The sequence below is a fragment of the Myotis daubentonii genome, chromosome 17, assembly GCF_963259705.1.
Source record: "Myotis daubentonii chromosome 17, mMyoDau2.1, whole genome shotgun sequence".
In the NCBI taxonomy this organism is placed as follows: Eukaryota; Metazoa; Chordata; class Mammalia; order Chiroptera; family Vespertilionidae; genus Myotis; species Myotis daubentonii.
The window spans coordinates 19,315,523-19,331,064 of NC_081856.1; the positions used below are offsets into that span (position 1 = coordinate 19,315,523).

The 15,542-nt window shown below is 34.1% G+C and overlaps 1 protein-coding gene across 7 annotated transcripts in view; it reads left to right on the forward strand.

Annotated features, from left to right (window-relative positions):
* Positions 1 to 15,542, forward strand: part of MYBL1 (MYB proto-oncogene like 1) — a 35,809-nt gene that overhangs the window by 2,705 nt on the left and 17,562 nt on the right. For 4 of the 7 annotated variants that reach the window (XM_059673010.1, XM_059673008.1, XM_059673014.1 and 1 more), the window contains exons 2-6: positions 5,598 to 5,699; positions 6,007 to 6,078; positions 9,885 to 9,977; positions 11,223 to 11,443; positions 13,780 to 13,954. In XM_059673010.1, coding sequence (XP_059528993.1) covers positions 5,598 to 5,699; positions 6,007 to 6,078; positions 9,885 to 9,977; positions 11,223 to 11,443; positions 13,780 to 13,954 — 663 coding nt within the window. Of the gene's footprint in view, positions 1 to 5,593; positions 5,700 to 6,006; positions 6,079 to 9,884; positions 9,978 to 11,222; positions 11,444 to 13,779; positions 13,955 to 15,542 lie in introns of all 7 variants that reach the window. The other 3 variants (XM_059673012.1, XM_059673011.1, XM_059673009.1) reach the window with 1 other exon arrangement.

The window sequence follows — 15,542 nt, forward strand, 5'->3', positions numbered from 1 at the left end:
GGCTCATTTCTGTGACTTCAAATAGTTTTAGATCCCACTGGGGGTTTTAATGACAGTTTGTAGGCAATACTAATGTTGTCATATCTGTTATTAACATGTATTTGATTTTTAAAACATATTTATGTATTAAGTAATTAATTTTAGTTTTTAAAGCCAAGTCTACCCTTAAGTATAAACTTTAAAAAATGTCATTTAGAAGCCAAAAGGCCTGTTTACACTTGAGATGACCTGTGATTACACTAAACTGAAAAGATAAAAGCCAGTTCTTGAATTGGAAGATGTTTTCAGTTGGGTACATGTGTGTGTAGGAAGCGATTTTACTATGTTGTCTCCATCAAAATGGGTGTTATGGGTGAAAGAATACTGAAATGTGAAAAACGATTTTTAAAAATCAGTTTTGTCATTAACTAGTAATGTTGTTTTTTTTGGGGGGGGGTGGGGGGGAAGCAAATAAACTCTGTATCCCAGTTGTTTATTTGTTATTATAAGGGATTTTAATCTTATGGTCTGTAAGGTAACTTCTAATTTAATATATATCCTATTTTGAACCCTTTTGTAATAATTTTTTCTCATTTAAAAATGTATACCCACTAATGGAATAAAATAGAAATACCCTCATATTGTTTTTGTTTATGAATAGCTAGGAGAACTCTCTTAAGTATTTACTTCACTATTGCTATTAATAATGGTCAAATAAAGTCAAATTTGTCTACTATAGTGATGCTAGTTAGCAGTCAAGATTTGGGGGGAAAATATTCACGTATGCAGTACATCATATTTACCACTGGGTGGCCTGATTTCACTATATTAAACTAACCTGGTAAATTTTCATACTTGGAATTCAATTGGACTTTTTAAAGAATGCACTGTTATTCTGTCAAAACAGTTTAATAAAGATTTATTTTTTGATTATGATAAAAATTTCAGACTTGATGCAGTTTGTGATTTAAAATATGATCAAGTTGAAGTGATTTTATTACAACAAATTTTGTAAAACTATTGATATTTCTCCAATTTCAAACCAGTAGTTTGTTTTCAAATAAAAATAAATTTTTTAAAATTCTCACATTTTTTCTTTGGCAGCCTCATTTTACTCTCTTTAGGTGATATAATTGGTGGCGTATAAAATCGAACTTCTCCAGGATGTTTTATCTAGTGTTGTCAAGTATGAATAATTGTGTGTTATTTCACAAATGACTGTCACATCATATTAGCTTACACCTCAGTGTGAAATTACTGTTAACCATCTTCCTTGCTTAGTGAGTCATAGTATATTTTTTTGTATGTGTGTGCTTCATTTTGCTGTTTCATAATTACCCTAATCACTTTGTTCATTCATAATCGACAAAACCCTTTCCATTTGAATACTCAGATAATGTATTAACAGTTATGGCATACATTTTTTCTTTAACTCAAACACTAAAACTGTCAGAATGATTTTGGAAACCAAGGCCTGGATGAAAATTCTGAGACCAAATTCCTCTTCTATTTTTGCTTTGTGATGGCAGAAATAATTTCACCTATTTTTTGGCTGTTTTCTAGATTAGTCATCCCAGGCTAGAAATGGTTTATTTATCTACACAGTAGGAAGTTGATTTTATTTAGTACATCTTACCAGCATTGATTGCTATAATACAGAAATGTTAAAAGATGATATAAAAATCAGAAAAATAGAGCAGAGTAGAAAGCAGTGGAACTTTTTTCATTATTAAATGGTGAAATTGGAATATTGGTGAGGTTTCTTGTGGGGTTTTATCCTTTCCCTTTATTCTTGGCAAACTGTTGGCATTGTCAGCCATCTTTCTGTTGTGATATTAATAAATTGTCTCTAGGATCTTTTTCTGTCATACTTCTTATTTAAAAGTTACATAATCTTTTCAACAATAATTTAAATAATACAGAAATAACTTAATTCTAAAACTAAGAAGTAGCTAGGGAAGTCCCAGTGGTTGGGAGATGACTCTAAGAATTCTACTTTAATGCTCTCTCACACTCACCCACTCAAAAACCCAGCTTCCTGAACACTGACTGAGCTATGCAACTTGGCCTGAAAACTGATGACCATGCTGATGCAAAACAGAGAATGAAACCCCGTGTAGAAATAGAAATTTCTCACAGACCACATATGTGATTAGAAATAAGGAAGAATTTGAAAGTTAAAAATGAACAAGTTTCCAGGAATATTACTCTTTGGACCCAAGTAATATTTTTGGACTCATACCCTTAACTTAAAATATTTTGGTAAGAACATTAAGGTGGATTTCATACAGAGTAGATAGGATGTAGATATTTTTGTGACTAAAGATTTATATGGACAACTCCCCAAGCTGAAAGTTGTTTTGATTTATAAATAACCTAATTTTTAAAGCAGTCTCAAAATGCTGTTGTGGCAGCTGTTGGGATCTGAGGGAGGGAGGAAGAGGGAAACCCGTGAAAGGCACAATCAAGGGCTGTTTGGGATGGCAGGAAGTGGTAATGTTGCTGGGATAGTTCTAGGAAAGGTTTGGCAACATGACACCCCAAAGAAACCCTTCTGTACTGAATATATATTTTTAAATGTTCGTTTTAGCAGGTTCTGTTTTTTATGTTCTATCACTTGGAGGTAAATTTGGATTTTGGAAATCCTTTTTAATAAATGGGAATGCCCTTCAGAACCTTCTAGAGGTATTTTCTTTTTTAAAAAAAAAAAAGTTTTCTTCATATCCACGTGTTGAGGTAATTTTAGAATCCAGAGACTTGGAAGAGGTGAAAGAGTAAGGAAGCTCATTCATTAATTTTACACATACGTATTTGAATGGCAGGTACTGTACTTGGTGTTGAGAGATTAACATAGTTGATGTGGTCTTTGCACTCTGCTTACTATTTGGTTGGGAAGGTTGGCAAGTGTAATTGGCATTAAGAAGGAAGGATAGCTGCCATGAGTACATACAATTTGGATAGAAAACTTTGGTATGGTGTTTTATCTGATTTAGTAGCCGTCTTAGAAATTTATGAAGTAATTGGATCCTGAACCATCTCCAATTTAACAATTTGTAGTCTTGGCTAATCAGGTGATATTTCTGATACCTGAAGATGGCTGCAAATAGCAGGGAAATGAGAAGTTCCTACAAAGGATTTGTAGACAGTATGTATTAAATCCAGGCCTTTATTTTTCAGTTTTATAAAATTGAAACTATGTAATATTAGGAACTACCTACATGCTCTTACTAAGTTCTACTAATAAGGTTAAACAAATCATCAAGATTTTGCTATTTGAAATCAGAATGAATTTTTGTAAAGTTGAATCTAGTAAAGCAAAATAACTTTGAATATTGTTAGACATTCAGCCTATGCACATAATAATAACATTGAGCCACCTCTCTGTGCCAGATGCTGTATAAGGTGTTTCCATGTTTTTCATTTATTCTATAATGTAGGTGGTATTATCTTCATTTTACAAACGTAAACTAAAGCTCTGAGAGGCTAATATATTCATGGATTCAAAGTGAGTAGTTAAGTTAGAAGTAGAACCTTGCTGTGATTTAAAAATGTACTTGAAGTTTGTCTGGCATGAACCAGCTTTTTTGGTATTCTCTTACCTATTTTTCCAATATGGTATATTTAGTAGTTAGTGAGTTTTGGAGTTCAGTCATGCTATGTTTGGTGTAACTGTGGGAAAGAAGTTACTTTTGTAAATTTCCTATTCTGTAAAATGGGAATAACAAGAATAATCATCCCCTTTTAGAGTTGTGGGCTTTTAGAGAAATTTTATAGATTGCCACAGTGTCTGGTACTTAGGCAGTTTAAATAAATATTGGTTTATGTTATTTTCAGATGCTGATGGCTACTAAAAATTCTCTAATTCAGTTTATCAATTCAGTTGCCCTCTTTTTCTGGGGCTTCTTGCTCTCATGGCTTTAATTGTTCTCTGTATGTTGGTGATTGCCAAAACTGTGTGTCTACCCTAGACTTCTTACTTGAGCAGAATATCCATGTGCCCAGTTGCCTTCAAGGTCTGCTTTGCACAGTAGCAGAACTACTAGCAACATGTGGCTATTGAAATGTGGCTAGTCTGAATTGCGATGTGCTTGACTATAAAATACACACCTGATTTTGAAGGCTTTAGTAAGAAAAAAGTAATGTAAAACATTTCATGATTATATTGATTACATGTTGAAATGATAATTTAAAAAATATATTGGGTAAATAATATTTATTAAAATTAATTTCATCTGTTTCTATTTTTTAAAATGTGGCTGCTAGGAAATTACATGTGTAGCTTGCATCACATTTCTTTGTATGGTGCTGATATATATATTTGAATATATATACTTGCTGTTATATACTACTATATACTTCTATATTTCTCATATAGTTCTTAAGTGCCTTGAAATCAGCTAGCCCAGAACTTAGTACTCTCCCCATCCCCTTCAAAGTTCAGCTTTCCTTCTCTAGTCCTTCTCTCAGTGAATAGCTCTATTTATGCTCCCAAAGCCAGAAATTTTGCAGTCGTACTTGATTTCTCCTTTTCCCATGTCTCTCACAGTAGTTGTAAAATCTTTTTGTTTCTACCTGTTAAATATCTCTTTCATGTACTTTTTTCCATGACCATTGTCATTACTTTAGTCAGTTTGTTCTTTAATGGTTTCTTGATTTTTGTCACATTTAGATCTCTTCTACTCAATAATATAAAAAATAGAATTCTACTCTATTATAGTACTATTATGGTTTCATTTCAAAAATGTAAAATATTTGCTTCATCTGAATTTTTTATTTTAAAGTAGGACTTGATCTTTATTTTTTAAAAATAGCTACCCAGTGTCTTACCATTTATTGAAAAGTCCATCTTTACCCTACTAATTTAATATGTTGCTGTTTTAATTTTCCAAATTCCCAAATGGTTTTATTTTTTTCTGAATGTTCTGTTGCAGCGATCTGTGTATGTTAATGTGCCATTGCCATTCTGTTTGATTTATTGTTTCCCTACAGTATATTTTTAAGTTAATTTAGGGAGAATGGACATCTAGAATACCGTTTTCCTGTCCAAGAATGTGGTCTGGATGTTTTTCCATTAGTTCGTCTTTTGTGTCTCACAATACTGTTTTCTTATTTACTCTACTTTGACCTTGTACATTCAAGTTATTTCTACATATTTTAACTTTTGTTGTATTATTAATGGATTATTTCTTCCAGTGTGTTAACTGCCTATGTTTTGTGTTTTACCATTACCATTGTCAGGCCCTAGTAACTTACTGTAAAAGATTACTAATTGGTCTTCCTTCCTTCATTTCTCCAATTTCTGATAGTGATTTATCTTTCACTTCTTAAAGTCCTTTACTTTTTAGGATAAAGGTCAAATAAAGAATAAAGGTCAAACCCCTTAGGATGACATAAAGTTTACCTTGGACCCTGATGGCATATCCACTCTTATCTCTGGTTGTAAGGACTATAGCTCCTCTCCAATGTATGTCTCTAAGTTTTTTTTTTAATACTTTGAATAATCTTATTGGATATATGCCTTTTAGTCTGAGTGGCTTCTTTAGTCATCCCTGTTCAATGACTGAATTTAAAAATTTAAATAAAATTTTTCATTTCACAATTGTGTTTTTATAAGTGAGGATGAGGATGATGACCTTCAGTATGCTGATCATGATTATGAAGTACCCCAACAAAAAGGATTAAAGAAACTCTGGAACAGAGTAAAGTGGACAAGAGATGAGGTGATTATCTGATAAAGTTTACTAACTTCATATCTGTATTTATTAATACTGTTATAGATATGAAAACTACTTTAAAATAAAACATGAGAAAAGTTATCCATCAACTAACTTGCACATTATTTTTCTTCAGCCAGAGGCATGAATAGTGGATTGATGTTGAGCTAGAAACAGTAGAGTAAATGGGAAAACTTCTAGTGGATTTAGTCCTAAAAATGGCCACCATATAACAATCAGAGAATTATCTGTATTAAGGGATAGAGGAATAGGGTGAGGGAAAGCTTTCTAAAGTTCATACCTGTTTTAATAGGATGATAAGTTAAAGAAGTTGGTTGAACAACATGGAACTGATGATTGGACTCTCATTGCTAGTCATCTTCAGGTAAGGGAAACATTATATTTCTATGTATAATGGATGATTTGGGCAATTGAGTTAAATTTTCTGTTTTTAAAAATGTCTCTATATTATTTTAGATTCGGGTTTTCTTCCTAAAAACAATTTTTATTCTGGTCCTCCTATAGTGGCCAATGGTTTAGAAAGTCTGATTTTCTAGTAATTAGTTTATCCACAGGGCCTAAAAAGATTACTAATCTAAAACAAAAATAATACTAAGTTTGGGTAGGGCTTTATAAATATTTGCTGATAAGTATTAAAACATTTTGAGAGAAATTAATTATATTGAAATACTTGATAACTAATTAATAAAAATCAGAAAAGTCTGTTAAAAAGTTTGTCATAAAATGCTTACATTTAAAAATGTTTACCGATTTAAAAAAAATTATACTACTATTTACCTACTGTTTATTAGCATATAATTTTATAATTTACTAAGTATTTTTACGTATACTTTTATTTGTTCCTCGCTACACTGTTGGTAGGCAAAATATTCATATTTAAAAAAATTCATATTTTAATTTCTGTATTGACTACTTTGGGTTTCAGAAACCATGTTACCTATGTTATTTTTATATTGTTATGACTCCTTTAATATATATATTTTTTATTGATTTCAGGGAGGAAGGGAGAGGGAGAGAGAGAGAGAGAGAGAAACATCAATGATGAGAGAGAATCATTGATTGGCTGCCTCATGCACACCCCCCAGTCGGGATCAAGCCCACAACCCAGGCATATACCCTGACTGTGAATCAAACCGCAACCTTCTGGTTCATAAGTTGACACTCAACCACTGAGCCACAATGGCTAGGCCAGCCGTGGGCAAACTACAGCCCGCGGGCCGAATCCGGCCCGTTTGAAATGAATAAAACTAAAAAAAAAAAAAAAAAAGACCGTACCTTTTTATCTAATGATGTTTACTTTGAATTTATATTAGTTCACACAAACACTCCATCCATGCTTTTGTTCCGGCCCTCCGATCCAGTTTAAGAACCCATTGTGGCCCTCGAGTCAAAAAGTTTGCCCACCCCTGGGCTAGGCAGTCACTCCTTTTAATATAACCTGAAAATGGAGACCAAATAATGGGAAGAACATTAAGTTTTTGAGCCAGTCTAAATTCTGTTCAAATGTCAACTCTATTAGCTTAGAAAAATTTTTCTTTGATCTTCAGTTATATAGATAACTAGTGGCCCGGTGCATGAAATTTGTGCGCATCAAAAGGGGATTAATTAGAGGAAATATTTTAATATTGCTATTTGCCCTTTCTCTATAATAGAAGTGTCAGAGATGAAAGAAAATTAGTAAAATGTACATGAAAATCTTCCTCCTGTCAGAGTCTGGGGTGAGCTGTGGGACCCAGAGTCAAGTCCCCGCCCACCCACATGTGCCTCAAAATCGCACGAGACCCAGACCCAGCTGGCCCCCCCTCATTGGGCTAGATCCAGACCCAGCCGGTCCCACCCTTGTCAAGCCCTGCCGGGTGGGGGGGTTCAGCCTCAGGTCCCCCGGCCTGGCACCAGGGCGGGGGGGCATGGCCTGAGGTCCCCCAGCCTGAGCCGGGGCAGGGGGCACAGCCTGAGGTCCCCTGTTAAGCCCTGCCAGGCAGGGGGAGCAGCCTGCCGCCCCCAGCCTGGCGCCAGGGCGGGGGGTGTGGCCAGAGGGTCCCCTGTCAAGCCCTGCTGGGCGGGGGGCAAGGCCTGAAGTTTCCCGGCCTGGCGCTGGGGAGGGGGGCACGGCCTGAGGTCCCCTGGCCCAGCACCAGGGCGGGGGGGTGCACCTTGAGGTCCCCCGTCAAGTCTCACTGGGTGGGGGGTGCGGCCTCAGATCCCCTGGTCTGGTGCCAGGGTAGGGGGCACAGCCTCAGGTCCCCTGGCCTGGTGCCAGGGCAGGGGGCACAGCCTGAGTTCCTCCGGCCTGACGCCGGGGCAGGGGGTGCACCTTGAGGTCCCCTGTCAAGCCCTGCTAGGCGGGAGGGCACAGCCTCAGGTCCCTGCTGATTGCTCCTTAAGGCTCATTATGGGAACCTGGCCTCAGCCTTGGGTGCAGCCATCTTTGTGGTGGAGTGATGGTTAATTTGCATGTTTCTCTCTTATTATATAGGCCAGTGATGGCGAACCTATGACACGCGTGTCAGAGGTGACACGCGAACTCATTTTTTTGGTTGATTTTTCTTTGTTAAATGGCATTTAAATATGTAAAATAAATATCAAAAATATAAGTCTTTGTTTTACTATGGTTGCAAATATCAAAAAATTTCTATATGTGACACGGCACCAGAGTTAAGTGAGGGTTTTTCAAAATGCTGACACGCCAAGCTCAAAAGTTTCGCCATCACTGATATAGGCTATAATATGTAAATAATAGTACTGGTTTTGTAGTATTTTTGTGAGAATTAGAAATAACATAGAATGTTTGGCATAGTTCCAGACATTTAGCTTCCATGTTCAATAAATGGAAGCTAAATCAGAAAAGTTATTTACATTAGTTTTATCAGTTTAACTTCAATGGTATAACAGCAAATGAAGTGAACAGAGAATGCTACAAGAACATAAAGGAACAACCTGATTATTTTAAAGAAAGTGATAGCCTTAAAATGGATCAGCATTGATGTATAGAAGCTAAAAATGAAGCTCAATTTGAATAAAAATAATTTGAAGTGCAGTAGGCACAAAGACCGAGCTATTGGTAAACAAAGTATTGGTATCTATTGCTTTATATATTTTTAAATTATCTATAATTGTGTATATTAACCTATGTCTTTATAAACTGAATTACTAATGAAAAGTTACTATTATTATTATCATCATCATAATATTAGGAGTTACTAAGTCATGAATTGACTAAAATAAGGTTTCATTTATTATTAATCATTTTTGGAGTTTGAGATATTTCTACATAAGGTTTTCTTATCCTGGTAAATTCATTTTTCTTTTAAGCTTCAACACTTAAATAATTTAACTGATACATAATACACATTTTCCATGTAGATATGTTTAGTTTTTTGACAACTTGGGGGGGGGGTCATCATTTATAAACATCTTTCTTCAAGTACCATGTAGTAGTCTAGCAATGCCTTTAGGGTTTTTTAATTGTGTAGAGTTATGTACTGCTATACTATATGAATCTAGGCTGCTGTGTGTTGAGTTCTTTTATCTGCTTTATATAGTTTTCTGTTTACTTCCTTTTATTTCTCGACCTTACACACATTTCTTATGGGCAGAATTTGTATTATAGATTTGCTGCTTGCTGTTTTACAAGGTATAGTATAGAGACAAATACTTTAATTTCAAGTATATATTGTTTTTGTTTGTAGTCTAAGCCCTGCCACTACTTTAATGAATTGGGCCGAAACCAGTTTGGCTCAGTGGATAGAGCGTCAACCTGCGGACTGAAGGGTCCCAGGGCCGAAACTGGTTTGGCTCAGTGGATAGGGCGTCGACCTGCGGACTGAAGGGTCCCAGGTTCGATTCCGGTCGGGGGCATGTACCTGGGTTGCGGGCACATCCCCAGTGGATGTGCAGGAGGCGGCTGATCGATGTTTCTCTCTCATCGATGTTTCTAACTCTCTATCTCTCTTCCTTCCTCTCTGTAAAAAATCAATAAAATATATATTAAAAATTTAAAAAAAAAAGAATTGGGACACAGGCATGTGAAAGAAATACTACATATTTAAGAATGCTGTTGAATACATTATTCTTGAAGACTTTGTTTTTAAGGTTGTGAGACATAAGTTTGGGCTGACTAGATTTCTGGAAGAAAGTTGTCCAATAACAAAATCATCTAAATTTTTCCAGAATCGTTCTGATTTTCAGTGCCAACATCGATGGCAGAAAGTTTTAAATCCAGAATTGATAAAGGGTCCCTGGACCAAAGAAGAAGATCAGAGGGTAATATTATGTTCATGTTGTTTTTTTTTCTTCTTCCGCTGTGTAGATGGATTAGCTTTTTTTCTTCCTAGTACATTGTTTTGACACATAAAGTCTATATTTAAATCACTTTGATTTTGTTCTCTGGGTGCTGCTTGCATAAGAATTGTAAGTTGTGTCTTTTTTTGTTGTTGTTGTTAATCCTCACCTGAGGATATTTTTTCCATGGGTTTTTAGAGAGAGTTGGGGAGGGGGGGGGGCGAGGGAGGGAGGAATGGAGGGAAGAGGAGAGAGGGAGAAAGAGAAAGAGAGAGATAGCAATGTGAGAGAGACACATTGATTGGTTGCCTCCTACATATGCCCCGACTGGACCAGGGATTGAACCTGCAACCCAGGTTTGTGCCCTTGACCAGAATGTAGTTTTTAATGAATTGAGTCAAAGTATATATGGTATTTTCTTTCAGAGAGTTTGCTTTGTGGAAGTAAAATATACTATCCTCTTAGCACCTTGTTTAGAGTTTAGGTTAGTAACATTTAGGGTAGAGTTTTTTTTGAAAATTGAGTTAACATTTTAAAAACAATTTTATCATATTTGATAGCATTTTATATAATTTAATATACATTCTCAATTTTCCCTTCTGACCTATAATAAGTCACCAAATAAGATAGATATCAGAGCATCATGTTTCCAAAGGGTTGGGTGATTTAAAAACCAAGATAATTCTCTGTATTATAAAAAAGAAGAATGGGAGAGTTTCTGTCCTCCACTTGGAATTACCCTTTCATTCATGTCCTTTATGGCATAAAAATTGTTAATGTAGTTGGAGAATTAGAGTATTCTTATTGCCACACACTAAAAAAGTTACTACTTCATTAAGCTCAGAACTGATTTGATTTACTTGATAAGTTTTTAAATGTGAGAGCTAGATCCTTTCAGTTTGAGAAAGGAAGAAATGAAAAGACAATAACTGTAGATCCATCCTACTTCCAAACTGATTTATTAGGCTATTACAGCTACTTTAAATTATTTGTATGAAAACAATTTAACTTACAAGTCACTTTAATTAGTACCTTGTATTTTAGATAAGTTTGGAATCAGTCTTTGAAGTTGGCAAATACTGAAGCAGTATTTATTGGCAAAATTTTTTTTTAAGTTGTAGTTGTGGCTTGGATTTAATGCATTTTTTTAAAAAAGTATTTGTGAGTTATGTTTTTAACATTCTGTCAAGGTAATGGTTTTTTAAACTTTGTTTTTCTGTTTTTTAGGTTATTGAATTAGTTCAGAAATATGGCCCAAAAAGATGGTCTTTAATTGCAAAACATTTAAAAGGAAGAATAGGCAAGCAGTGCAGAGAACGATGGCATAATCATCTGAATCCTGAGGTAAAGAAATCTTCCTGGACAGAAGAGGAGGACAGGATCATTTACGAAGCACATAAGCGGTTGGGAAATCGTTGGGCAGAAATTGCCAAACTACTTCCTGGAAGGTGCTTATATAAATGTATATACATTTTTCTGTACTTAAACTTGATCTTTATTATGTTACTATTAAATATATTTGCAAGTACCCCATGACTTTTATTTTATTTGTAATTAAAATTTAGACTGTATAATACAAGCAACCGTTTGGGACTATTTGTAATATATCTTGTAGTAAGGATATAATTATTTTTAATGAAGTATTTTATAGTAATTTTTGCAATAAAATGATAGACCTTTGGATTATGGACATTTACTGCACCTCCTCCCCCAAATTATGTTTATATATCAATGCCAATGAAGCAGACCTTTGTACAAACTTGGTTGGAATGGAGTCTAAATCAAAGAGGTTTCTTTTGTATTGGATTCTATGCATAAGCCCAGAAAATAACAAACAATACTAGCTGAAATAAATTGCTATGAAAGTACATTAGAGAAAACTCAATTCTTAATTATGGTATGATTCAAATCATGGAAGTAGTGCATACAGGGGTAGGCAAAAGGAGGTTTACAGTTCATATGGAAAAAGACATGCAGGTTATGATTATCCAATTTTATTACTATTTTTAATTCACCTGAGAATATGTTTTTATGGATTGTTTTTAGAGAGAGAGGAAGCGGGGGGGAGAGAAACCTCAGTGTGAGAGAGAAACATCCATCATTTGCCTCCTGTACTGGGGATTGAACCCACAACTTTTTGGTATATGGGATGATGCTCCAACCAACCTAGCCACACGGCCAGGGCCAAGTTATAATTATTACAATAGCTTTATTAATTCAAAAGACTGGCATAATGGCACAGTACACTTAGGTACAATCTCATAAGTGCTCAAATTGCCCACATTCTTGAAGTCTACTTGGTATACTCTGTGTTTCCAGTACTCACAATTATAGACCTACTTTTGCCCACCCCTCTGTATCCATGCGGCTCAGGTGTAGAATTTCCCTCAGCGGCAGGGATGTGGTATGTACACTATACAGTGCACTGGTTCAAATGTTTCCTAATAGTACAATAGACCAACAACATTGAGAAAATTCATACCTCACTTAAAAGATATGCATTTTGTTGTTGTTGTAATCTCTATATAGTACTTCATTGTTTATAAAATGCTTATATTATTAATTAACCTTCATATATTTGTGAAGTACATAGAGTAAACAATGCTGTCTTCATAGATAAGGAAATTAAAGCACAATGTTAAGGTTCTTTTCAAGTTACTGAATCTGGCCTAGGAACTTTTGATGTTTTTAATCTCATACTTCTTTTTACTGTCCATACAGTGATGACGAACCTATGACACGTGTGTCAGAGGTGACACGCGAACTCATTTTTTTGGTCGATTTTTCTTTGTTAAATGGCATTTAAATATATAAAATAAATATCAAAAATATAAGTCTTTGTTTTACTATGGCTGCAAATATCAAAAAATTTCTATATGTGACATGGCACCAGAGTTAAGTGAGGGTTTTTCAAAATGCTGACACGCCGAGCTCAAAAGGTTCGCCATCACTGCATAGGACGTAGTCTAGTACCTTGACATAAATTAGGTTCTCAGTAAATGTTTGTAGATTTTATGAAAGATGAAATTTACACTATAAGTAGGTTGAAGATTTACGTTTATATAAAGGAAACTTAGGTAAAAACGGAGCCCATGTACTCTATTCCATAAGTATTTTGTTCTAAGAAGTGAAAAAGAATTCTGGGATTCTGTAACTTGTGGTTGCTTTTCATAATCATGGTTGTTCTGGCTTTAAGGTCTTTGTCCTTGCTATGCTCTTAATCTGGAATGCTCTTTTTTTCTGTTCTTTTATGGCTGGTTCATTCTTGTCATTTAGATCTTAGCTTCACTGTCACATCTCAGAAGCCCTCCTGGACCACCTAATCAAAATTACCCTTATTACTCATTTTTCCTTTTGTTAATCCTCACCCAAGGTTATTTTTCCATTGATTTTTAGAGAGAGTGGGAGGGAAGGGGAGAGAGACAGAGAGAGAAACATGGATGAGACACATCGATAATGAGACACATTATTTTTCTCTAATCTACATTGCACTGACATTTCTCTTATTACATATTTAATTTTTGTTTTTCTGTTCTTTCCTACTTTCCTTCTGCCACATTTCCAATGAGAATGTAAATTCCATGAAAGAGGGACTTCCTTTGCCTTATTTGCTGCTATATCTCCAGTGCTTAGAATGTGCCTGACATATAGACATACAGTTTATCTTTTTAATTTAAAAAGTAACTAATTTTACATAAATGTTGTAAAATGCACTTTGTACATTTTATACAGTATTAAAATCTGGAATCTTTTTCTTTTAAAATTATACACTTTCATTTTATAGGACTGATAATTCTATTAAAAACCATTGGAATTCTACTATGCGAAGAAAAGTGGAACAGGAGGGCTACTTACAAGATGGAATAAAATTAGAACGATCTTCATCTAAACTTCAACACAAACCTTGTGCGACAATGGACCATTTGCAAACCCAGAATCAATTTTACATACCTGTTCAGGCACATATTTTTAATACTTTTATTATTTAAAAAAATTTTTTAGTTGCTATATGGGAAGGTATTTGTTTTCTTAATAGGACAAATACAACATATAAAGGAGAAAAGACATTTGAATTTCCATGCTGAAAAAATATTCCAAAACTTGTTAACAATTAGTGGAGGCTTATCTCTACATTTTTGGTTGATAAATATTTTGGGGACAAAGTCATTAAAATATTTCCTTTTATATGTAATGTTTACATTATTTAGTTTAATAATTTAGTATATACATTTCCTAATACTATCATTCTTTGAATCTATTTATGATTCAAAGCTAATAGTTGTCTGTGTAGTTCTAAAAAGTTTTGGGTAATTGTAGTATTCCTTATCTCTAAGATATAAGTGCACAAAAAATGATTTAAAGGAGAAAATAGTAAAATATCATTCAAGCCATCGTTTTGGAGGGTGTGGTAGATAATTTGTTCTTTGATGGCATTTAACTTCGCTTCCCCCTCAACTAACTAACCAGTTGAGTAACTTTAGTCTTCATTTAAAAAGGTTCACTAGAGTAGAGATTATCCAAGTTCATAACGGGGCAAGCTCTATTTTCCTGACAGTGCATTTTTCTACCTATAAGAAATTAGTTTAGTAGGAGTTTTCATGAGGTTTGTTTTACATTTCCCTATCTAGCTATTTGTCATGCCATTTTTCATGTAGAGCAATTCTTGGATCTTTTTACAATGTAAAAGTGAAGTTGACTTAAAAAAGACAAAATTTGTGTTAAAAATGTATGCTTAGTATGCCTCAGAATTGATTTTATTCCATTAAATGGACATTTTTAAAGACATAATTTTAAAAGAAAGTAATGACATCTTAATTTACAAATAGACATGCGAAGACAGTTATCTGCTGATGCTCAGTACCTTAAGATTTTTAAATTTTTCTTTTAGAGTCCGAGATTTCAGCAGTATAAACTGAAATGTTCTGTTTCTATCTTAGAAAGGTTAATTTAACTTTATTTTTAACTCATAGAAATTTATTCTTTTGACTCATTTTAAAAATTATTTGGGCCAAGGGAATGCTTAACAGTCTCAATAAAAATATATTGGAAAGATAAGGATATTTCTTGTACTTTAAGAATTGTTTCCTTTTTTTTTTTTTTAGAATTGTTTCCTTTTTAATAATTACTGAAAGATGTATACATAGTTCATTTAAACTACTAAAAATTAATTCTAATTTTTACTTGAAAGAAAAAAATGCACTGATTTGAAATACTGTCACAGATTTTAATGAAAAATTAGAGAAAGATACCTTTCTAATCCATTGGAGTTACCAAGTGGAGTGATAACTGATGCTAATCAAGATTGTGAAAATTAAGTTTAATGTTAGAAGTTATGTATAAATGATTCTGCATTAGATGGTGATTTAGGTAGGCCATTGTGGGAAATACACAATATCATATTTAGATTTGTTAGATTTTAAGGTTTTAAAAAATACCTTCGCATATTTCCTTCCACCACTGCATGTTAAATTTTTATGCAACTTCAAAATTCTTATTACAGATGCTTTAGAAAAGCAGAATAATTCGTAATCTATTATCAGAATATTC